Raw genomic sequence first — 24,910 nt, forward strand, 5'->3', positions numbered from 1 at the left:
TTTTCTTTTTTAAATCACCTGCCCAGCTTTCCATATTATTGAAATAATACAAAGTACAAGATCCTAATATTTGAATTATGTTAGATTAAGTTAGAAAATGTCAAATCAATTAGGGCACTTTATTTTATGATACTGTTTCAACATAGAGATACAGTATTTCGGCTGTAGGGTTTATTTGGTTTTGTTTGGTGTCACCTACATTCGAGGTAGTGTCTACTGTTGCTACTTTTGCAAAACCATACAGGTCATTTCGTTTTCTACAAAATGTGTGATCTTTAGTTTGCTCCTCATTAACTATTTTTTAACTATGGGTTTGGGTTTTTTCAGTAAGATGGCCTTGAAGTCTGCCTAACCACTGCAGTGATGTACACTTTATTAGACTGTAATTAAATGACTATGGCAGTGATAAAGTCTGAATATGTTTTATGCCTTGTTCCTTCCCAGTATATCATTGCAGGCTCTCTCACTGTTGCTGCAGACAAGAAACTAAATAAATGTCTGGTCAGTATCAACTTTTCTAACCTTTAAGTTTTTGGTTAATAATGTTTGATATATAATGGTCAACATCTTGTAGATATTGTATGTCAATGATTGTTAGTACATCCATCAGTTATGATTATTGACTTCCAATGGCCAATTGTAGTATTGTTTACATTTACAAAGAGACTTACAACAAATAAGACTAAGTAAGTGAATCATCTTACTTACCAATCATAGCAGGAAAAATTATCCCCCCCTCTCTCTCTCTCTCTCTCTCTCTCTCTCTCTCTCTCTCTCTCTCTCTCTCTCTCTCTCTCTCTCTCTCTCTCTCTCTCTCTCTCTCTCTCTCACAGGTGAATGGCTCACTGGGGATGAACATTACTGCCTCCATAACTGCTTGCATAGCAGTCATCCTTTACTCTCTCGATGCGGCTGGGGTCCTGTTTTATTGTGATTATTATAATGAGTACTATTATTATTGGTGTTTCGAAGCTAAGGTATGCAATCTAAAATCTTTTTATTTGCCCAGCTACTGATAAATGTTTGATCAAATCAGTAAAGTGGTGCAAACCACACTGACTTGCATCATTGCTGTTTCCTTACTGGACATGTGCTAATGAACTTTCATGTTCTATTTGCAAATGTCTTTGCTAAAGTCTTTACATGGTGAAATTGTGTTTGAATACAACACAATAAATACACTGCATTTTTACCAAGCAAAAGCTTACGAGGGCACTTCAAAAAAAGATTTTGCTCAAAGTGGTCAAATATCAAATATCTCCAGGACCATATCAGTGTCTACATGCTCGAGTGCATGGAAATCTGTGTTGTATCTGTATGTATGTCTGTATGGAACACATTCATCTGGCAGGAAATGTCAGTAATTGTGCTCTAGTCTGATTATTGGAATTATTGGAGTGAATAAGAATGGACTGTTCCAGAATGTTGATGTGGTATCTTAACGGTCTACTTCCTGTCCCTTCCTGACCACAGCGCACTCCCATGGGCATTTCAGGTGTCATGGCTGTCTTCAACTTTCTGGAATTGATCGTCTCCATCTACGTCTCATCGTTTGCCTGCAAAGCTGTCTGCTGCACCTCCACGCCTGAGGTGAGTAACAAGTCATGAAACAGAGAAACAGAGACAGAGAAAGTGATAGGAGGCGCTTCTGAGTAATACACATAAGGATTTTCAAAATCTGTATTGTGCGTGGTGTCGCCGATATTCCCATTTCAGCACCCCACATACATAAAGATTATCGTTACGACAGTCTAGTAAGTAAGTAAGTAAAGCTTTATTTATATAGCACCTTTCATACAAGAAATGCAGCTCAAAGTGCTTTACAACAGGAATAAGAACATAAAGTGAATATAAAAACATATATAAAAACATACATGCACAGAATGAATATAAAAGCAGGGGGGAAAAGTAAAAAGAAAAGGTAAAGATCTAACTTTCCATATCCCTTTCATCTCCCTACTTTACACAGTCTTTTTGTACTTCCCACTGGCTTTCCACCCTCAGTCTCTGTGGACGTTCTCAGTCTCTGTGGACGTTCTCAGTCTCTGTGTACGTTCTCAGTCTCTGTGTACGTTCCCAGTCTCTGTGTACGTTCTCAGTCTCTGTGTACGTTCTCAGTCTCTGTATACGTTCTCAGTCTCTGTGTATGTTCTCAGTCTCTGTGGACGTTCTCAGTCTCTGTGTACGTTCTCAGTCTCTGTATATGTTCTCAGTCTCTGTGTACGTTCTCAGTCTCTGTATATGTTCTCAGTCTCTGTGTACGTTCTCAGACGTTCAGTCTCTGTGTACGTTCTCAGTCTCTGTATACGTTCTCAGTCTCTGTGTACGTTCTCAGTCTCTGCTAGACCTTGCACCAAAAATCCAACTACTCAGTATCAACATTACAGTTTCTTTCTTTTGCACACCTCTTTCAACTAGTCAGTCTAGAGTCTCGTTCCCCAAGCCAGAAACCTCGCGTGATCAAACGTGATCTAGCGTAGTACCCTGACTGACCTGTACGAGGCAGCCATGTGTGACAGGGCAAATAAAGTGCTGAAGAACGAAAAGAAGAAGTCAGCTCGCTTCTTGATTGGCTACATTCCATTCACGTCACAATCGGACTCGCGAGCAGGGTTGCCAGATGGGATTGACACTTTCCACCCTAACCACAGTCTAAAACAGCTAATTCCACCAAAAAAACCCGAGCCCATCTGGCAACCCTAGTCGGGAGTTGTCGGGAGTCGGGAGTTCCCCCCACACATAAGGATTTTTGGTCGTAAATATTGAAGACGTTTAACATTTACGATTGTCGGCCCGGACCATTTTCCGAGCAGATTGTCGGGAGAAATTGACTCTTTTTTTTTCTTCTGATTTTATCCCTTTTTCACCCAATTTGGTATCCAATTGCACCCAACCTAGCATCCAATTATCCCCTGCCTATTGCGTAGGATCCGCCGCACGACCCCGTGGCCGGCAGCCCCAGAGGAGATCGCCAGGCAGACTAGCTGTCTGGCTCCTCGAGCCCGACACCGTTACTCCAGCACCAGACGGGGGCGGTGTTGCGCGACGGATCCTTGTCCGGAAAATAGTCCTATACCCCCCTTGGGAGCGGCCGCTCAATATGCCTCTCCCTGTGAGCCCCGGCCATATCCGGGTCTGGCGAGACCGGGATTCGATCCCAGTCCCCGGTGGGCAGCTTGCACTAGAGGCTAATGCTTAGACCGCTGCGCCACCGCGGGGCCCCAGAAATGGACTCTTAACACACCTCACACCACAGGATAATCTTTAGAGCCATCCGATAATCGGGCGTTTGCTGTCCTTGGTCGGAAGGGGGAAAGTCGGCCCAAAATCGGACAGATTATCTTTATGTGTGTACCGGGCTTTAAGAGAGAGAACTGTTCAGAACCCTGTTTGTACAATCAACCTTTGAGATACGTACCCAGCGCTGTGTGATTAAACTTCTCTCTTAACTGTCCACTTGAGCAAGAGCTTTTGATTATCCTGATTATCCACTCGACCCCATCAACACATCATTACACAAAGTTATAGACTGTGTTCGGAATGGCATACTAGCATACTACTCATACTAGATATGATGTAGATTTTGAGTATGCAGTGCGTTCACACTACACAATACAGTATGCGAAATTTGAGTATGTGAGATACTGTGGATACTAGATTCTTCAGAATCTTTGAGTATGCCATGACAGCACACTATTCAGCCACTCAATCTCCAAATTGCGCGTCTCTTCAGTCTCGTCATACAGCTGTTGTTTACATAATAATAATAATAATAATAATTCATTACATTTATATAGCGCTTTTCCGAGGCTCAAAGACGCTGAACAAGACGCTCTACATGGCCCGAGAGCCTGGACACCGAAAGATCGCAATAAACATAGTTTTTTACACAGATTTGAGTGTGCAGATGCTGCTTCTTTGCACTCTATTTGATACTCTTCAGCTGCACCACCTCAGCTAAGTCTGATCACGGATGAGCGGTGGTATTTTCCGGATGTAAAATGCATTCTGGGATACAGTATGCATACTGCAGTGTAAACGGTCGGTACTTATTATGAATTTAGTAGGCAGTATGCAGTATATACTCATTGAGTATGCTAGTATGTAGTATGTTAGAATGCCATTTCGAACACAGCCATACACTCACTAAACACTTTATTAGGAACACCTGTACACCTTTTCATTCATGCAATTATCTAATCAGCCAATCGTGTGGCAACAGCGCTATGCATAAAACCCTGCAGATACAGGCCAGTAGCTTCAGGTGATGTTCACATGAATCAACCATCAGAACGGGGAAAATGGGATCTCAGTGACTTTGACTGTGGCATGATTTTTGGTGCCAGACGGGCTAGTTTGAGTATTTCTAAAACTGCCGATCTCCTGGGATGTTCATACAAAATAGTCTCTAGTCTAGAGTTTACTCAGAATGGTGCAATAAAGAAAGAACATCCAGTGAACGGCGGTTCTGCAAATGTAAACGCCTGGTTGAAGAGAGAGGTCAACAGAGAACGGCCAGACTGGTTCAAGCTGACAGAGAGGCTACGGTCACTCAGATAACCACTCTGTACAGTCGTGACTAGAGCAGAAAAGCATCTCAGAACGTGTCAGACCTTCAGATAGATGGGCTACAGCAGCAGAAGTCCACGTTGGGTTCCACTTCTGTCAGCCACAAACAGAAAGCTCCACGAACCACGTTCAACCGCGTTGCACCACAAACAAGGGGATAAACTCGTTTGCAAACTATGCAGTAAAAATGTGGAACGCCCTTCCTATAATCTTAAAGGAGTGCAAAACACTGCCCACCTTCAAAACCACTCTCAAAAAGCATTTACAGGAGGCTGCAATCCCTAACTGGACCCTCTAAATCAAAAATCAGATTAAAAGACCCGAACTACACACTGTACATACTTTGTGTTTTGTCCCCCGCCCCCACCTGTGGTGTATGTCCCCACCTGTCCTGTACATACCTAATGTTTTGTTGTATTGTTCTTCCCATGATGGATGTATATTTATCTTGTAGATAGTACTAGTTATTTGTCTGTATTATCTTGTAGATAGTACTAGTTTTTCTGTTGTCTGTCTTACATGTAACGATGAATTGAGAATCAAGGACCCCAATTGAAATAAGCCAGTGGCTTTCTTGGGTTTTTATCCTGTTAGTTGACCTTGTATGTAATATGTACTTTCATGTACCTACTTCTGCAAATCTTCTAATAAAGTTTTCAATCAATCAATCAAAAAGCTTAGGATAGTGAGTTGGACTGGTGATCGGAAGGTCATGAGTTTGAATCCCACCTGGATTCACAATACCCCACTAGTGTGCCCTTGAGTAAGGCACTTAGCCCTAAATTACTCCAGGGAGAATGGAAGAAAAACATCTCTAGTTGTGAGTTGCTTTGGATTAAAAGCTGGACAGTTTAAGACTGGCAGAATTTAGGCTATTTTTAGAGAGGCCCTACCCAGTATTAGTATAGTGTTCCTAATAAAGGGAGGCCCTACCCAGTATTAGTATAGTGTTCCTAATAAAGTGTTCAGTGAATGTACATGTTTTCACAATGATTGTATGAAGGATTAGAATAAGAACAGAGAATGAAATAAGCTAGTTGAAATGTCAATGTTCATTTGTATGAATTCACTAACAGTAAATTATTTTGTGTCTGTCTTTTAGCAAGTGTTCACAATTGGGAATCAGATACCTCAAGGCAGCACTATGACTCCAAACGTCACACCCTACCCCCAACAACTCTACCAGGTAAAACTAGTTCAATCAGCAAAAGATTGATCAACATCTGAAATATGGTTGATCAATACCTGAAATATCAGTTTTCTCTTTAGATAGATGATTCTTTAGTCTTTTTCTCCTTTAGTTTTCTCTAAAAACTAACCCTTAGATCGATGATTCACTTATTTAGTCAAATGTATTTGTTGGAAATTGCTTTGGATAATGGCGTCGACTAAATGCCCCTCCCCAAAAAATAAAAAATAAAGTAATATGAATATCCTAGATACTGTAACATACAGTATATGTCATAATGATGGTTGTAAATAATACAGCCTATGATGCTCTATCTGTGCTACTGCAGACTGTTGGATACGCTAAAGGTCCAGAGGAGGGGCACACGGCCGTTCAACCTAACAACCCGCCACCCCAGTACACACCTTCCATTCCTTGAGAGGCTGGCCTTTGACAGCCTTGAATGCCAGGCTTCCAGGTTCCCATGGGAACAAGAGAATACATCTGTTTTCCTGAGACAAGCCTTTTTGTCGATAACAATTCTGTTTAACTCATTCAAATGGTTTTCTTTTCTGTATTACTGCTTCAAGCCAGGAATTAGCTCACAAGCAGAAGTACCTTTGGAAATGTACACATCTGGGCAGATCAGACTCAAACTAATAATGATGATAATAATAATAATAACTTTTTATTAATGAAATGTAAATTAATAACACCTCATCATGAAGGAACACTTAAATCATTGTTGTTTTTGTGGCACTTTTGATTTCAAACCATATTGTACCATTGATGCCTGAAGAAGGTCTATGAGCTCACAATAAACATATCTGAGTGTGCAGATGCTGCTTTCTTGCACTTTATTTGATACTCTTCAGCTCCAGCACCTCTGATAAGTCTGATCACGGATGAGCGGTGGTATTTTCACTATTTTGATTGATTTAAAACCATTGTATAAAAGCAATGACACACTCAAGGGTGTTATTGTGATACAATCTGTGATGTTTGACGGCATGGGGTGCCATGGCAATATCCACAAGTGTTTAGACAACCCTTTTTCATCTGAGAGCTACTTTGAAAAAATTAAAGTGGCTGAGAGCTACTCATATCTTATTACTTACATTCATTCACATAACGTATCAAAACACTCTGGAATTCTTCATTAGCATGCTCTGTTTCAAATGTCAATGTGTAAGCTCAATAGTAGTATACCGGTATTCAGTATCCATACATCAATGTATCACCTCCATTCATATATCAAAAGCATACCATCATGTTATGGTCCACATGTAATTAGTGCATTCAACTTTTCTAGTCTTTTCAGTCAGAAAGCATTAGTATTTTTTTCTTCTTTTGTCTTTGTCTCTTTCAAAAAGTATTGTGCATGTGTGTAATAAGTGCATTCACTCTGTCACTGCATGGAGTCTACAAGAGTTGTGTATACCGGAGCGTATCCACTTAGGTTCACTCTGATAGAGTCATCTAAATGCTCATCTGTCAGTCTTGTTCAGAATGTAGATTTCATTACATTCATATCACAAAGGTATGTAGGCAAGGCAAGGCAAGGCAAGACAAGTTTATTAGTATAGCACATTTCATACAACAGGGGCAATTCAAAGTGCTTTACATACATTATTTAAAAATACAGCAAGAGCAGCATAGTAATACAAATAAAAATTACAATGAATAAAAGCAAATATAAGAAGTAAATAGATAAAACGTTGAATAAGACAATAGTTAATGGAAAAAATACATTGATAGAAGTGTTTGTGTTTAATCATAACTGCTGCAAAACATTTTTTTAAAGCTAAAAATGTAAATCTAAGCTAAAAAGGTTTTTAGCTTAGATTAAAATATTTAATCAATCAGACTCATCATCCCAAATGGTCTTTTTAACCTGTGTGTGCAGGTTTTTAACCCAGGAGATAAAGTCAAAAGTAGTTAAAAATGACTTGCAAAGTGGCAAGGGCCGTTCACGGTCACACGGCGAGTCTGGGATGTCGACTACTCGGATCGAGGGGATAACATGCAGATATACCATATTAATCAACTTTAAAAATGGAACGAGGTGGCCCTGTCTTCTTGGTTACGCTACTTCCAGAGAGAGATGAGTTCGGGCCGGAGGTCCCAAAGGTAAACACTAGCGCGCCGACCTGCTTAGGTGACCATCTCTCAGTGAGGAAAGAGAGGGAGGGAGAAAGAGAGAGGGAAGGAGAGAAGGAGAGAACAAAGGATGGAAGGAGGAAGGGAGAGAGTGAGGGAGGGAGAGAAGGAGAGAAAGAAAGAAAGAAAGAGAGTTCTTGAGGACAAGAAGGTGAAGATCTCTGAGGACCCGAGGGAGAGGGGCCAGTTGCATAAACATAGATTAAGACTGGTCTAAAGCTTAGACTAGTCTCATATTCTCAGGTTAGACCTGTCTAATTAAGACTGCCTGTTGCATAAAAATTAAGACTGACTTATTTTGAGTTTAGTTTAGTTAGCCACCTTCTCCTCTGGCTAAGCTTGACTTAAGAGCTGTGTTGCTATGGGAACGAGTCAGCCTTAAGTGTCAGTTGGAAAAGTGTTTTAATGCAAAAAGCCTGCACACAAACGCATTCATTGTGTATGATTTAGCTACTATTAACGTTACTCGTAGCTGGCAAGACCATGGTTTATGGAGCAGTTTGGTTTTGCTTGTCAAGTAGCTAGCTAGCCCCATAGTTCAAGCTAGGTGTCAGTTATGGGGCAAGTAGTGCAGCTAACACTGAAACTCCTCCAGCACGGTATATCCTCTCTCTGTCCCTCTCTGTTCTTCCCTCCCTTCTCCCTCTCTTCTCTCTGTCACTTCCTCCCATTTCTCTCTGTCCCTCTCTCTCCATCCCCCTCTCTGTCCCTCCCTCTCCTCTCTCTGTCTCTCCCTCCCCTCTATCAGTCTCTCCAAGTCCTTCCCTCCCCTCTCTCTGTCTCCCCCCCCCCCCTTTTCTCTCTCTCCCCTCTCTCTGTCCCTCTCTCCCCTCTCTCCACTCCGCTGACCATATTTAGATCACATGTTGAAACCTAATGTATCAACCGGGTCAAGTGTTTCCTTGTAATGTTAGATTTGTTTATTATCAACTGTATCTTCATAAAAGACAACCCAAAGTTCATTCAGCGTGACTAATGCCTGAACAAAAGACATAATGGAAAACAACTATCTAGCTACTAGAAACATCTGTCATCTGTCATTTTTATTTAACCTTTATTTATACAGGTAAAAAACACATTGAGCCCCAAGGGCTCATTTTCGAGTGTGACCTGTTCACAGGCATACAATATCCACCACAAACAAATACAATACAAAACCTGGCCTACATAGTCTAAAACTAAACTAAAACTACATAGTCTAAAACTAAAACTAGTCTAAATGTATGTATGTACTGTACACATGCAATGACATTTTTAGCAAGTCACTGACACTGAAGTCACTGACGCTGTGGGGATGCTAAACTTGTCCTCAAAATGTGCTTACGTGCAAGTCAAAGATGACGTTCAAGTACTTTTTTTAGGGTGATTATGATTAACCCAGGTCTCAAGCTGAGAATCATTGCACCAGTATGGTCTCCGAACCACCTCTGTTACTTGTGTGTGTTTACTGGAATAACTTTTTAAATCACGCTGAATGGACTTTAGATTGTCTTTTATGACGTTTATGACTTATCTCTCATGACATGGCTGATGGGACTTCCCTGACTGGCATAAAAACCCAGGCTGAATAACATGGCACAGACAGGACAGTTCATTTTAATACCCGCATTAACTTCCTCTTTGAACATGTCCAGCACTGTAACATCAACAGCTGGCGGGGTGTCAGTAAAAAAAACTTGTGTTGGTGGCCCTAATACTCTTCCGTATGTCTGGTAGCCTACTGGTACTTTCAAATCGCAAGTTGCTTCATCCGGTAACATAAGTTACTGGTTTACGTTTCTCTGTTCTCTTTTTCGGGGTGATGGAGGAGAGATTGGCAGTGAAATTCCAGATAAAATCCATGATGGGACTTTGCTCATCATACTCCGTCCTCACCAGTGTTGGGCACGTTACTTTAAAAAAGTAATTAGTTATAGTTACTAGTTACTTATCCAAAAAAGTAACTGAGTTAGTAACTGAATTACTTCATTATAAAAGTAACTAGTTACTAGGGAAAGTAACTATTGCGTTCCTTTTTACCACGGTGCAGTGGGCTAGCCGTGGTGTCAGTCAGCCAAATGTGACAAGGAAAAGCTTACCCACTGCCAGATTAGAAGATAAATGTGCCATCTAGGGGACCAAAGTGTCCCTATCAGGAAGAAAATAATTTGGATTTGCAGGAAACTTTTCATATTTATTGCACTTCAACAGACCACAACTGGTATACAGTACATACTGTACTTCAAGTATTTTCTTCATTACAAAAGTAAACATTTAACAATATGAAGTGCTTTTAAATCTTTGTTGTGTAAATCAAATAAATCAAACTGTCACACAACTTCAACTGGTAGACAGACTGTAACTTCAAGTATTTTCAACACAACAAAAGTAAACAGTTAAACAATATGAAGTGCTTTTAAAGTAGTACTGAAATCCATCCATACACTCCTTCCTAACACTCATCCATCCATGCATGCATTCATTCATCCAGCCAACCCAGTCATCTAACCATCCTAGCCATTAAACCAGTGATTGTATCTTAAAAGCAGAAGCTTTTCAAACTTCTGGTCAGAGAGCCTGTTCCTCTTTGGAGTGAAGACGAGCTTCCCCAGGCTAAACAGTCTCTCTACGGGGGTGCTGGATGGAGTGGCTGCATTGTATTTGAGTGAAATTTTCTTTATCCGTGGAAATCCATTAAGAGTGTCCATCCCTTGTCCTCCTGATTTGAGATAATCCATAACTTCACTTTCAGCAGTAGCAGAGGGGTCATCCTCATCCTCAAAGGAAAAGAACTCCTCTATGGCTGAGTCAGTGAGTGTTGGTGTGCTGGTAGTACCTGTTTGCTGGTCTTCGTCTTGGACACTTTTCCGGCACTCTGCCAGCAGACTTGCCTTGGCCTTATCCTTCCTGTCCTGTGTCCGCAGCCAACGTAGTTTAAACCTGGGCAGAGTCACAGCAGCCAAGACAGCATTGTCGCTTTCCAGCACCTCTGCAAATCTTGTTTTGATTGCCTGAAATGATACATAATGCAAAGAGCATATTATACTGACTGTCTTACACACACACACACACACACACACACACACACACACACACACACACACACACACACTAATAGCATTACACATTAACCATATTTAAAAACTTTTCATAATGTATGGATGCATTTAATGTATTTAAAGATAAATACTAGTTCTTACCTTGACAACTGCCTCTGGGAGGTCAACAAGGATTTGCAGGCCACTCTTCAGTTCCAGGGTCTTGAACATCAGTGTCTCGAGCGTGGGTAGAAGTGTGCCATGGAAACAGTGGTCTTCTCCCTGAAGAATGTCTAAGGCCACTGTTAGTGGCTTCATTACACTACAGTACTCCCTGATGAACTGATGCTCTCGTTCAGTGATGGCTTTCAACCCGAACTTGGAGGAGATGGTGTTCAGCTCGACTATAGGGATCTCACAGATTCGAACAAGGGCATCATAGAACGAGTTCCATCTTGTAGTGCAAGGGACTAGCAGCTTCCTTGCGATGACATCATCCACGGTCTCTGCGGCCACCGTTGAACGGCTAGCCTTGTTCCATAAGCCTGTGCATTTTGTCGTAGCACTTCTGTATATTGCTTTTGCTTCTGGTCTTGACAGTAGCCACTTGTCAACATCAGTACATGAAACCAGGTTTAATGTGTGCGATGCACATCTCTGATGTGGCGGCAAAGTAATCACAGCATCATCACCAACACTGTTTTGCAAGACATCATTAATGTTCATAAAAGTCACCTCATCCTCATCCTCCCCAGAGTCATCCTCCTTGGCTGGCTGGTACATTTTGAAGGCCTTGACGAAATTAGAGCCATTATCCGTGACAGTTGATGTTATTTTGTGGGATATGCCATAGGATGAGTGAATGTAGTCAAGTTCAGTTGCAATACTGTCGTGAGTATGACGGCCCTTGAATCGTCTGCATGCCAGGGCTGCTTTCCTTCGTTCCATGCTATGTGGATGAATCCAATGCGCGGTCACGCCAAGATAGCTTTTATTATGTGCAGTCCAAATGTCTGCAGTTGTAGAGACATATTCTAACTCTTCAAATTTATTTTGGAGCTCGGCATTCATTTTGGCGTACTCGGCGTCTATATATTTAGAAAACGTCTTTCTGCATGGCGGACCGGCCCCTCCTCTCGCCGGTATTTTGGCAATTAGGGCTCTGAAGGAGTCAGAATCAACTGTTGATAACGGAAGCATGTTCTCAACAACATACCTGCCTATCATTCCGTTCAGTTCAGTCTGTGTCACAAGTTTTTGTGGAGCTGACGCAGAAAAATCCAGCTTTAGCTGCTTGGACGGCGTGGCTCCGTGTCCTTCTTTGTTAGCGGAGCTCACGTTTGCCACACCTGGCCTGCTATCATCATCAACGGTTTTAGCCACTAGTTTTGTAGAAGCGTGTGCCCTTGAGAGATGCTTCATCAGGTTAGAGTTGCTTACAACGGACGTGGACAAACGTTTAGCTCCGGGACATAAAGTACACATCACATGTACGTTTTTACATTTTACCTCAATGAAGTTGAAATAGTGCCTGTATTTCCACCGTGAAAACGCCACGTTCACCTCAGAACACTCGGGACTCGCCATTGCTCTCTGATAGTTTGAGTGTGTGTGTGGTGCTGTGCGCGCGTGTGGTTTGTGTGTAGAAACATCCGCACAACACTGAACTATGGTTGGCTCTACCATACCCAATCATGATCACTTAAGCGGTTGTCTCGCCCCTCCCCTCCCCAGCAATCAAAAACACCGTTGCAGCTGTGACTGAGGTCGGATGACAATGAGAAGCTTCAGTAAAGTAACTAGTAACGCGCCGCATTGAATTACCGGTAACGGTAACGGCGTTATAGCGATGGAAATAGTAATCATTTAGATTACCCGTTACTGAAAAAGTAACGTCGTTAGTAACGCCGTTTATTCTAACGCCGTTATTCACATCACTGGTCCTCACACTCATGTTTTTCCCCCTCCATTAATCTTCTACACTCAACACGAGTGTGAAAACGGATTGTATCCTTTATCTCAGAGACACTATGGCATAGAGTTTCTTAAATAGGCCTACTCACTTAATTTGGGTGAGATGATAGGTCTACTTTGCAACGTTACAGTTTTCGTAACTGTTTTTTGTTTATCTACTGTAACATAACCAGGTAAAAAATTTTGAGGGACCCCCAATTGTTGTATTTGTATTGTAATGAATAATAATAATAATTATAATAATTATTATTATTATTAATTACAATTTACAATTGCGGGGTCCCTCAAAATTCTGACCCAAGAAAAACCCTGGTATGTAGCCTACTGTATAACATGATAGCCACCTATGAGCAATGCACTGTATATAAGATGATGACCAAGGGTCTTTCTGCTGCTGACCAAGGGGCTGAGTCCTGTTGATGGGGCCCAATTTTCTTTTAGACTCTGTAGGCTACTGTATTTGTTTATTAAGATTTCATAAATATGATATATTGTCTGAATTTGTCTTGTTTTATCAAATGTTCCAATTATTTTCCTTTCTTGTGCTGGTTTATTATGAACAACAATGTAAAATTGCAGGAAACTAGCACAAATAATTGTGTGGGAGAGAGGGGTCGCCGCTGCCAAAACGTGCACAGTTTTGGGTCGCTCCACCGCCCAAAAAAATCTCACTCCAAACTTTAGGTGAAACTTGGCAGCCCTGAGTATGCAGTATGCTGGTATGCCATTTCGAACATGGCCATAGTATCTTATTTTCGACAATCGCCTGTTCGCCTGGGCTGCTTATTACTGCACGGCTAAACTGTGTTGTTGGAATAACTTGAGTCTTAAATCACAGTCGACATTAAGTCTAACCCGGCTTTTTCCAATTAATCGCTGATTTAGTTAGCAACGTTCGTGAAATACCCCCCTGACAGCCAAATGTATCTCTCTGAATCTGGCGCAATCGCACAACTAAAGTCCCAAACGTTGGTTGTTTTTGGTGGCGTGCACTGCGCCTGCGCGTCACTCCCGCCAGGGTTGCCAGATGGGATTGACAACTTCCAGCCTAACCACAGTCTAGAAACCGCTAAATCCACCAGCCCAAAACCGAGATTGTCAGAAAACCGCTAATTACTATTGGGCAGGTGCCCATCTCGTACCCCTAAACTGTATGTCTGTTGCCAATGATGTTTGTAAAAATAAAATAAAAATAAAAAACATTCTCATTTTATGCACCCAAATTGTGTCTCACTGCCAGTTTACATTAGAGATGCAACCTTATGTTCAAGTCAAGACTAAAAACCCATCTTTTTAATATTGCCTTTAAATGACTAAATAATTACATTATGATTATATAATGATTGGAGCACTTTGAGCTGCATCGTTTGCAGCAACAGCGCTATACAAATAAAAAAGTTATTATTATATTATTATGATTATTCGGCGGTAACCCGCCCCATCTGGCAACCCTGCCTCCCGCGTCTCTCAGGTCTGGACTTCTCGACAACTCGGCCGTTGAAGGAGATTTAAGGGATTGGTGGAAAAGTATCTGATTGGTGGAGAAAGTGGAGAAAGTATCTGATTGGTGGAGAAAGTATCTGGTTCCGATGTCATCTTTATTCGCCGTGCTTTTCTAAACGTTATCCACCGAGGAGAGGATCTGTGCAAGCTCTCTAACCCTCTGAACAAAAGTTTTGGATTTGTTTTGTTTTGTTTACAAATCGGAATACGTCATCACATTGTAATGTAAGCTCAACGTCATGTATTCATATAAGTATAACTGCTCTTTACTTTCTCTTGACTCTTGTAAAGAGAAAAAGTCAAGCTTTCCTTCTGGATCTAACATTTCTATCAGCTGTAGCTAAGCTATATATAGCCTACAAACGCATGTACTTAGTCTCTCGATTTCGATCGCCTAGTCTAGATCTAGTCTAATGTGCATGTCATATAATCATTATAATAATGTTCCCAATGTTTCATCAATAGCTTGATTACTAATATGGCTTAATGAGCCTGTTGATGTTGTGTTTGTCTCCTAACTGAAGAAGTGAACAGTGTTTACAAACACCATGGAGGCAGCAGGCAGCGTGCACGCCAACACATCCTCCTCCACAGCCTCCACAGCCTCCTCGAAAGCACGGAGATCAGCCAGTCTGGTGAATAATAAACCAGCCAGTCTGGTGAATCATGTCACTGCATCTGCAGCCACCACCATGCGACGAAGTCGTCGTCAAAAACGGACTACTACTACAAATCGGGTATGTATATGATCTCTGTCTCTCTCTGTCTCTCTCTGTCTCTCTCTCTGTCTCTCTCTCTGTCTCTCTCCCTCTCTCTCTGTCTCTGTCTCTCTCTCTCTGTCTCTCTCTCTCTGTCTCTCTCTCTCTCTCTCTCTGTCTCTCTCTCTCTGTCTCTCTCTGTCTCTCTCTCTCTCTTTCTCTCTCTCTCTGTCTCTGTCTCTCTCTCTGTCTCTCTCTCTATTTAGCTAGATAACAGTCTACTAACAGTACTAGTCCCATATGTTCCAGTCGTGTCATCACACATAACAGCTCACACACTGAAACTTTACAGTCTGCATATTGTCATGAAGGGGGGGCGACCGCCCCTCCTGGTGCCCCCACGGTTGAAAAACTCTTCAGTGCCCTTTTGAGTGGCAAAAATGCCCTTTTGAGTGGCGAAAATGAGAGGACGTGCCCTATTGGTGCCCCTCCAATGGTCTAAACTTGACCATGTGCCCCCCACAGTTGAAAAACGTCGCACTAAAGTGCCCTTTTGAGTGGCAAAATTAGAGGATGTGCCCTATTGGTGCCCCTCCAATGGTCTAAACTTGACCATGTGCACTGATGCATGTTGTGCAGTAGGTGCCCTTTTTTTCTTTTCGCCCCCCCTACCCTTCAAACAGCCTGAGTCCGCCACTGGTCATGAACATACATGAAGACATGGGAGCATAGACCCGTTAGTCATCAACTAGCTACAAGTTGGTTCTGGGTGCTGGGTACAGAAACTGTTAGTTGGACTCCTGGTGAATCAGGAAGACGACTATTCATCGGACCACTGCTGTGTTTCAGGTGGTGCTTGAGAGAGTCCTGGGTATCACCACCTCCAACGGCAGCGGTCTGACCTGCGACCCCAACACGGGCTTGGTGGCCTACCCAGCAGGGTAAGGGAACTTTCTACATCAAACGTGATGCCTTTAGTGTGAGGAGAGAACACTATACAACACTGAACACTTTAGTTAGTTAGTTTAATCAGGGTATCCGCGGTGTCTTGAAAAGTATTAAAAGTTGATGAATCAATTTTGGGAAAATCAAGACCCTTAATAAGTATTAAAAAGTCTTATCACGATTTGATGAGGTCTTGAATTTTGTAGGTATGTTTCTGATTTAGACTCTGTCCAAAGAGTTTGAGTCCTAAAAACTTTTAGTAAAAGTTCGTGAATTTATTAGTTTTATTAAAAAAACAAAGATGAACCGGAAATTCTGTTGTATGATAGTGGTCTAGTCTATTGCAAACTAAACCTGTTAAGTTAAAGGTGTCACTGATGTCAACGGTTACAGCTCGAAGTGGCGGTGAGGTCTGGAAAAATATTGACAAGGTCTTTAAAAAGTCTTAGAAAGGCATTGAAATTAACCTCAAGATTCCTATATTTACCCTGTTAATGTAATGTTGGTTGTTGTTGAATGAAATGTTTGAAATGATTGTTTGATTGATTGTATACATGGTGTTGAGTTTTTATTAAAAAAAACAATAAAAACACCTTTAGTGTAAGGAGATGGGCTGCTCTAACCGTTGGTCATATTAATTGTGGTACCATTGTACATCTGCTTGTTTTCCAGGTGTGTTGTTGTGCTCCTAGACCCAAAGAGAAACGAGCAGTCACACATCCTGAACAAGTCCAGGTGAGATACTTAATGTACTTCTTTGAGAGTTTGTACGGTTAATAATAATAATAATAATAATAATGCATTTTATTTATGGGCGCCTTTCAAAGCATTCAAGGACACCTTACAAAGCATCATTAAAAACAAGCCGAATTGAAACAGTGATTCAAACAAACAAAAACCAAATACTTAAAAACAACCATCAGTTAAAAATACGCCAGTTTAAAAAGGTTTCCAGGCAGGATTTGAAGGTGGACAGAGAGTCAGTGTTGCTGATGTCTTGTGGAAGAGAGTTCCAGAGACAGGGCAGAGTGGCTGAAGGCTCTAGACCCCATAGTGGTCAGGTGGGCAGAAGGTATAGTGAGTTGAAAGGCAGAAGGTATAGTGAGTTGAAAGGCAGAAGGTATAGTGAGTTGAAGGTCAGAAGGTATAGTGAGTTGAAGGTCAGAAGGTATAGTGAGTTGAAGGTCAGAAGGTATAGTGAGTTGAAGGTCAGAAGGTATAGTGAGTTGAAAGGCAGAAGGTGTAGTGAGTTGAAGGTCAGAAGGTATAGTGAGTTGAAAGGCAGAAGGTATAGTGAGTTGAAGGTCAGAAGGTATAGTGAGTTGAAGGTCAGAAGGTGTAGTGAGTTGAAAGGCAGAAGGTATAGTGAGTTGAAGGTCAGAAGGTATAGTGAGTTGAAAGGCAGAAGGTATAGTGACTTTAAAGGCAGAAGGTATAGTGAGTTGAAGGTATAGTGAGTTGAAGGTCAGAAGGTATAGTGAGTTGAAGGTCAGAAGGTATAGTGAGTTGAAGGTCAGAAGGTATAGTGAGTTGAAGGTCAGAAGGTATAGTGAGTTGAAGGTCAGAAGGTATAGTGAGTTGAAAGGCAGAAGGTATAGTGAGTTGAAGGCAGAAGGTATAGTGAGTTGAAGGTCAGAAGGTATAGTGAGTTGAAGGTCAGAAGGTATAGTGAGTTGAAGGTCAGAAGGTATAGTGAGTTGAAAGGCAGAAGGTATAGTGAGTTGAAGGTCAGAAGGTATAGTGAGTTGAAGGTCAGAAGGTATAGTGAGTTGAAGGTCAGAAGGTATAGTGAGTTGAAAGGCAGAAGGTATAGTGAGTTGAAGGTCAGAAGGTATAGTGAGTTGAAGGTCAGAAGGTATAGTGAGTTGAAAGGCAGCGGAGGATCGGGGAGTGTGAGAGGGAGTGTAGGTGTGAAGGAGTTCAGAGAGCTAAGGAGGTGCAAGATTGTGAAGTTGTCTTAATCATTTTGTCACAGTTCTCTCCTGGGCTGTATGAGCCAAGTGTTCAGTTGATTCCTTATAAATGAACATTTTGTTAAATACTGTTTGCTTTGCATACCGTTTTACAGCCCCAAAATGAATATAGTATTCCTTATTTGCTCAATATTATTTGCTCCCTGGTCCAGCTAGTCCACACTTGCAACAGACCTGAGTTATTCCTTCTGGAATATTAATAGACCAGCCAGTCAGTTGTATTTCAGAGCTGACATAGTCAATGAAAGTAAACTAAAGCACAGCCATGAATGTTTCATTAACCAAAGATTAAAACAATTACAAAAATCGATTTAGCTAATGGTAGGGTGATGCTTAGTTTGTGCAACAGCTCCATCTGCTGATGTGATCCAGAGGACAGAGAGGTTTGATCAAAGTGTGACTGTTAAAACGTCTTGTTGTGAGTCATGCTGAGGACAGTTTACTGAGAGCACTGAGGTCATTAAGTCAGCTCTCTGTTTGTTTTCCAGGAAAACGTTCACTGCCTTGGCCTTCTCTCAGGATGGAACATTGTTGGTCACCGGTGAGGTAAGGGCTTGTAAATGTTCTCTAAGTAAAGAAATGTGTTGCTGTTATTCACTCAGCACTTTGCTGTACTTGTATGAAAGTGAGACGTGATGATGTTGATTGATTATGTGGGTTAGTGTGTCTCTCTATGGTTGTTAAGTTGCTGGATACGTATTTGATTAATGGTAATGTACTATTTTGCTGGATGTGATGGTTATGTAACTGTTTGCTGGATATGATGTCATTAATATCGTCACATCAGTTGCTGATGTACCAGCCTCTTGTCCTGCCCTGTTACATTTACATTTTTGGCATTTAGCAGACGTCTTATTCCAAAGCGACTTACAATTAGGGATGCACCGAAATGAAAATTCTTGGCCGAGGCCGAAGCCGAATTTAAGGAAACACTTGGCCGAATACCGAATACCGAATACCGAATGTGTATCAGCAGTTTTTAATTTTATCATTGCATAAACTAAATACATTTTGCTTTTTATTCATGCTTCTCAAAGAAGAAATTGAGATTGAAAAAAAATAACTTTTATTGAACATTCCAGCAGACATCAGTCTATACCAACAAAGCACAATAAATAAAATAAAGATGGCTGTGAAAAAGATGAGTATCTAAGAACTCTCCCACACTCTCACTGTAAACACTCATAATGGGTGTAAAAGGTGTCCTTTGTTTATTTATATATCTATATATTTATATCACTGAATATCTTCAACAAATTGCACTTCGTGTTCACACTGTAGAGAAAAAATGCAGTGCTACAAAAATAATAATGAACGAATCTAACTCAATGAAATGTCCGTGTTCAGTTTATGAGAGATCCAGATCGGATCAGTATAGGTATTATCTTCGCCACTAGATGGCGCTGGAACTTCATCAAAACACGCCCACTATTCGGTGGTAAACATTCGGTGTTTTCACACATTCGGCCGAATACCGAATGTGCTTTATTTTGCGATATTCGGCCGAATACATTCGGTGGCCGAATGTTCGGTGCATCCCTACTTACAATCAATACATTTGACTAAGCAAGTGAATCATCAATCCACCAGTCGTAGCAGGAAGAGTAATCTAGCTCAGGCCAGGGGCCATTGGCAGTCTCTGTGATTGAAGGAAAAACCTTCTTCTATCACCTTCTTCTAAACCTAGCCTTTTTTATTTTTTTATTTTATATAGACACTGGAGAAACAGAGAAACAGTACAAGGGGGGCAGTAGAAGTCATAGGGGACACAGTAAAGGGGAAAAGCGGGTGTCTCAGGAGACACAGTGCTGGGGGGGTGGTAGATGTCTCAGGAGGAGCAGTTAAGGTGTAACCTGAAGAGATGGGTCTTCAGTCTCAGACAGAAGATGGGTAGTGACTCTGCAGTTCTGACAGCCAACCCAGCCAACCCTGGGGGTTGTGCACTGATAGGGCTTTCACACCGGCAAAGAACCGTGCCGGTTCGCGTTCGCGAGCCAAGTCTGGAACCGGCTGGCGCGTTCAGACCGAAGCTCAATTGGTTCGGAACCTGAAAAGTTGGTTCGCAGCGGGCACCAAAAAATAGTGGTTCTCAAGGGCGAACCAAAACGTAGAACAGTCACGTTGTCAGTGGGTGTGTCATATTCTAGGCTGCAGAGACCAGCAAGGAGGAAGTAGACAAAATCTAATCTAATCTAAATCTAATCATTAGTGATCAAAAACAATATCAAAAGTCTCATTATTCTCTTTATCTTCCTCACATGCTCAGCAAACACACACACACGCACACGCGCGCGGACATGCGCGAACGCGAATTTCGTAAGCCATTTCTATTCCAGTAACGGAGCAGCTGATTAGTAAAAGAACGCATATAGAAAGTGTCTTTTGTTTTATTTCACAGAAAATTGTGTTTATTTCAGATACTGTAGTGGAAGATATTATCCTCATTTCCAGTGAAGTAGCTGCCATCTAGTTGTGCCATTTTTGTTTATCCCGCCCCTTCATCACCCAGCGTTGATGACGCGGATGGTTCTGGTTACACCGGTATGAACGCGGGCTCGTTCGCCAGACAGCACCAAGGTTCAGAGGTTTCCGAACGCGAACGCGAACCGGCACGGTTCTTTGCCGGTGTGAAAGCCCTATGAGAGAATCCAGCTTCGTTCATTTCTGGACTCTCTCTTTTACTTCATGTCACTTGGGGAAATGGATATGGCCTTGTGATGTGTAAACCCTAGTAACCATAGTTATTAATGAAGTGAAAGACCAAATCCCTTTGTTATGAACTGCAAGTAAAAGCTATTTTGAGTTTGTTTTGGCAACAAAGGTTTTGGCTACAGCTTACTGCAGTGTGCTGTGATTCGACTAGTTCTCACTTCCTAGTGTGGGCAAAGTACTTTCATTGGACTATGCTCTAAACGCTGTCAATGAATGGGGAAAGGTAGGACAAGGGTAGTATTGACTGACTGACTTTATATATATACCGGTAGCAGTCCCACTCATATTTTTTATTTTTTATTGACAGATATAGTAGAGATTTAGACAGGAAGGATGGGTGAGAGAGAGGAGGGATGACATGCAGGATATGTCCCTGGCCGGAATCGAACCGAGGACCCTGCGGTTACATGGTCAACGCTTAACCCGCTACGCCACCTATGCGCCCCTGACTATATTTTTGTATTTAATTGTTTGTTACCCTTTCTCAGATGACTGGGACTGTTTTGTAAAAACATTGGCTTCCAGCTTCAACCTTGTGACCATTCATATTCACTTCAGTCTGCTTCTGTGTGTGTCTGTGCCTTGACCAGAGCGGCCACATGCCGTGTGTGCGGGTGTGGGACGTGGCAGAGAGGGTGCAGATGGCGGAGGTCCAATGCCACAACTACGGGGTGGCCTGCGTGGCCTTCTCCACCAGCAGCAGCTACATCGTGTCTGTTGGCTATCAGCACGACATGACCGTCAACGTCTGGGACTGGAGGGTGAGTAATAATAATAATAATAATAATAATAATAATAATAATAATGCATTTTATTTATGGGCGCCTTTCAAAGCACTCAAGTACACCTTACAAAGCATAATTTAAAAACAAGCAACAGGTTCAAACAGTGATTCAAACAAAACAAAACAAGACAAAAGACTTAAAAACAACCATCAGTTAAAAATACGCCAGTTTAAAAAGGTTTTCAGGCAGGATTTGAAGGTGGACAGAGAATCAGTGTTGCGGACGTCTTGTGGGAGAGAGTTCCAGAGACGGGGGGCAGAGTGACTGAAGGCTCTAGACCCCATAGTGGTCAGGCTCTAGACCCCTTGTTGAAGGTCAGAAGGTATAGTGAGTTGAAGGCAGAAGGTATAGTGGGTTGAAGGTCAGAAGGTATAGTGGGTTGAAGGTCAGAAGGTATAGTGAGTTGAAGGTCAGAAGGTATAGTGAGTTGAAAGGCAGAAGGTATAGTGAGTTGAAGGTCAGAAGGTATAGTGAGTTGAAGGTCAGAAGGTATAGTGAGTTGAAGGTCAGAAGGTATAGTGGGTTGAAGGTCAGAAGGTATAGTGAGTTGAAGGTCAGAAGGTATAGTGAGTTGAAAGGCAGAAGGTATAGTGAGTTGAAGGTCAGAAGGTATAGTGAGTTGAAGGTCAGAAGGTATAGTGAGTTGAAAGGCAGCGGAGGATCGGGGAGTGTGAGAGGGAGTGTAGGTGTGAAGGAGTAGAAGGACTGGATGGAGTCCTAAAGATACAAGCAGCACAATAGACCTATCGCTAAGCCACGCCCCAAAATAGAAATTGTCCAATCATGTCACAGCAAAAGTCACTACAGGCAGAAAACTCGGACAAACAACTCGCTAATATCAGAAATTTGAACTCCCGCCATTGTAAGTCATTGAATGTCATTCAGTCACGGTCGGTCAGTCAGTCACTGTCAGTGAAGAATTTAAGCGAGCGTTGTTCGTTTGTCCGAGTTTTCAAAGGGGGCGTGGCTTAGCGATAGGTCCATTCCATCATCAGGCAGACACTGAGGTATAGCTGCAAGGCATGGCTGGCCGGGTACATGGACTGTCTAAACTCACAGATTACTTTGTCTGTCTGCCTAGTTGTCAAAAGTTGACAGGTTGCATACATACATACATACATACATACATACATGCATACATACATACATACATACATACATGCATACATACATACATACATACATACATACATACATACATACATACATACATGCATACATACATACATACATACATACATACATACATACATACATACATACATACATACATACATACATACATACATACATACATACATACATGCATACATACATACATACATACATGCATACATACAGTTCAACAAAGACCTGAGGAAAATACTGTCTGACATCGGTTGCTCATCAGTAGCTCAACATCTGCATCCGTTCAGGTTGTCTTTCTACCTGCTACACATGAAGCTGAGAGATCCAGAAGTGCGAGCGTCCGGTTTCAGATGTCATGCTCATGCCGTTAAGCTGCAGAGAAACCCATTGTTGCTGCCCTCAGGCCGTGTAGGAGGTTACGTTGACTCCAGAAGTAGCTCTTATCGCACCTGTCTCACAACTGTCAATTTCATGCATAGCCATGTTTAACACTAGAACAGCCGTGCCTTTTTTTACCTACTAAAAAAGCCGCCTCAGGGGTCTAACCCTAAGCCCCTCTTTACAATGCTCCAGCTGCTACTTACACACAACGACCACTAGTTGGCCGCTTATAAATTAGCCTGCTTCCTACACAGAAAAACGGCGAAATAGCTTTATACTCGCTTATCCTGATGTGATTTAGAAAATGTAAGGATACTGGGTGGTAGAACGCACATATCTAGGAAAAGTCATGAAAGGAGGGTCCTGAAATTTGATTGAGTGCAAAGATATAACACTTTTTCTTTAGTCACAGGCTGTTCTAGTGTTAAATAACAAATGCACCAGTTTAAGTCAAACGGTAACACATACCTTTTATCTCCTTCTGAGTGTAGAAGGGCGCCGTCATCGCTTCCAACAAGGTGTCCAACAGAGTCCTGTCCGTGTCCTTCTCCGAGGACAACAGCTACTTCGTCACGGCAGGAAACCGACACGTCAAGTTCTGGTACCTGAACGCCTCCAAGGAGAGATGGGTGAGGAACAGGAAGCTCCAGAGACATGATCTTCTCAGCTGATCTTCTGATTATTGATTTGATGAATAATGTCAAATGTCATTGTTGTGTTGTTAACATGATTCTGGCTCCTCCCCCCAGGTGAACAGCACGGTGCCGCTGATTGGCCGGTCCGGGCTGCTGGGGGAGCAGAGGAACAGCATGTTCTGTGGCCTGGCGTGTGGCCGGGGGAAGATGGCCGGCAGCACCTACTGCATCACCGCCTCCGGGCTGCTCTGTCAGTTCAACAGCCGGAGGATGCTGGACACCTGGGTCGACCTCAAGGTCAGGTTTGGCACAATCTTATTGATTCATTTGATTGATTGATTGATTTATTTGGGTCAAAAGTACAGACAGTCCATCCCAGAGGATAGTAAAAGCGTGCTGAAACACTTGTTTCCAACGTGGTCCTCGTTGGTAAACAAGAACAACCAAGACAAGAACATCCAAAAAACAATGCACCAAGAAACATACAAAGAGCATACAATATACCAGAACATACAAGATACGATCAGAATACGGTGTTGACATTCTTTACAACAAAAGTGCTGTGTGTGTGTGTGTGTGTGTGTGTGTGTAAGTGTGTAAGTGTGTAAGTGTGTATGACTATGAGTGTGTGTGTAACGCTAGGTGTATAGTTGAAAAAATCTAAGCCTAAAGCCTGTGGAAAACTTTCTTCCAGAGATGTAACATGACCTGACCATTAAAAACATTTAGAGGTGGCGCTACCTCAACTGTCAGAGGGAGACTGTTCCATAATAAAAGCCCTGAATAATAAAAAAGAGCTCTTGAGCGCCAGTGCTGATTTATCTATCTATTTGAATGACCTGTTTTATGCTTTGCTTTGAATTAATTGGATCCGCCTACTAATTCAATCCTTCTGTCATGTTTTTAATCACAGACCTCTTCTGCTCAGAGTCTGTCTGTGAGCGAGACTTGCGTCTTTTGCGGCTGTGCAGACGGCACTGTCCGAGTCTTCAACCCCCAGAACCTCCATTACATCACCACACTGCCCCGCCCACACGCTCTGGGCGTGGACATCACTCAGAGCATCCAGCCAGGGTGAGTGTTAAGTGATATTCCCCCGGAGGTCCCTTGGCAACGTCAGGGTTCGACATTAACGGTTGCCCGATTGCCCGGGGCAAGTAAAACAAAATCGCTGGGTTTGTTTGCTGGATCCTGGATCTGTGTATCGGTGTGCAGGAAGAACGACGGACGGCGCAGGCACCAGACCAGACTAGATGATCGCG

General features: G+C 42.2%; 1 protein-coding gene across 1 annotated transcript in view; it reads left to right on the plus strand.

Moving 5' to 3' along the window:
- Positions 1-14,939: 14,939 nt before the first annotated feature.
- The window catches only part of wdr62 (WD repeat domain 62), a gene marked incomplete at its 5' end in the record, with an annotated part of 28,282 nt that continues 18,311 nt past the window's right edge, over positions 14,940-24,910 (plus strand). Inside the window, 8 exons of the mRNA XM_080547341.1 lie at positions 14,940-15,026; positions 15,939-16,030; positions 16,707-16,769; positions 18,496-18,553; positions 21,310-21,480; positions 23,505-23,642; positions 23,763-23,945; positions 24,562-24,722. Coding sequence (XP_080403467.1) covers positions 14,940-15,026; positions 15,939-16,030; positions 16,707-16,769; positions 18,496-18,553; positions 21,310-21,480; positions 23,505-23,642; positions 23,763-23,945; positions 24,562-24,722 — 953 coding nt within the window. The remainder of the gene's footprint in view (positions 15,027-15,938; positions 16,031-16,706; positions 16,770-18,495; positions 18,554-21,309; positions 21,481-23,504; positions 23,643-23,762; positions 23,946-24,561; positions 24,723-24,910) is intronic.

The sequence above is a fragment of the Nansenia antarctica genome, assembly GCF_963989245.1.
Source record: "Nansenia antarctica genome assembly, chromosome: 17".
Taxonomy (NCBI): Eukaryota; Metazoa; Chordata; class Actinopteri; order Argentiniformes; family Microstomatidae; genus Nansenia; species Nansenia antarctica.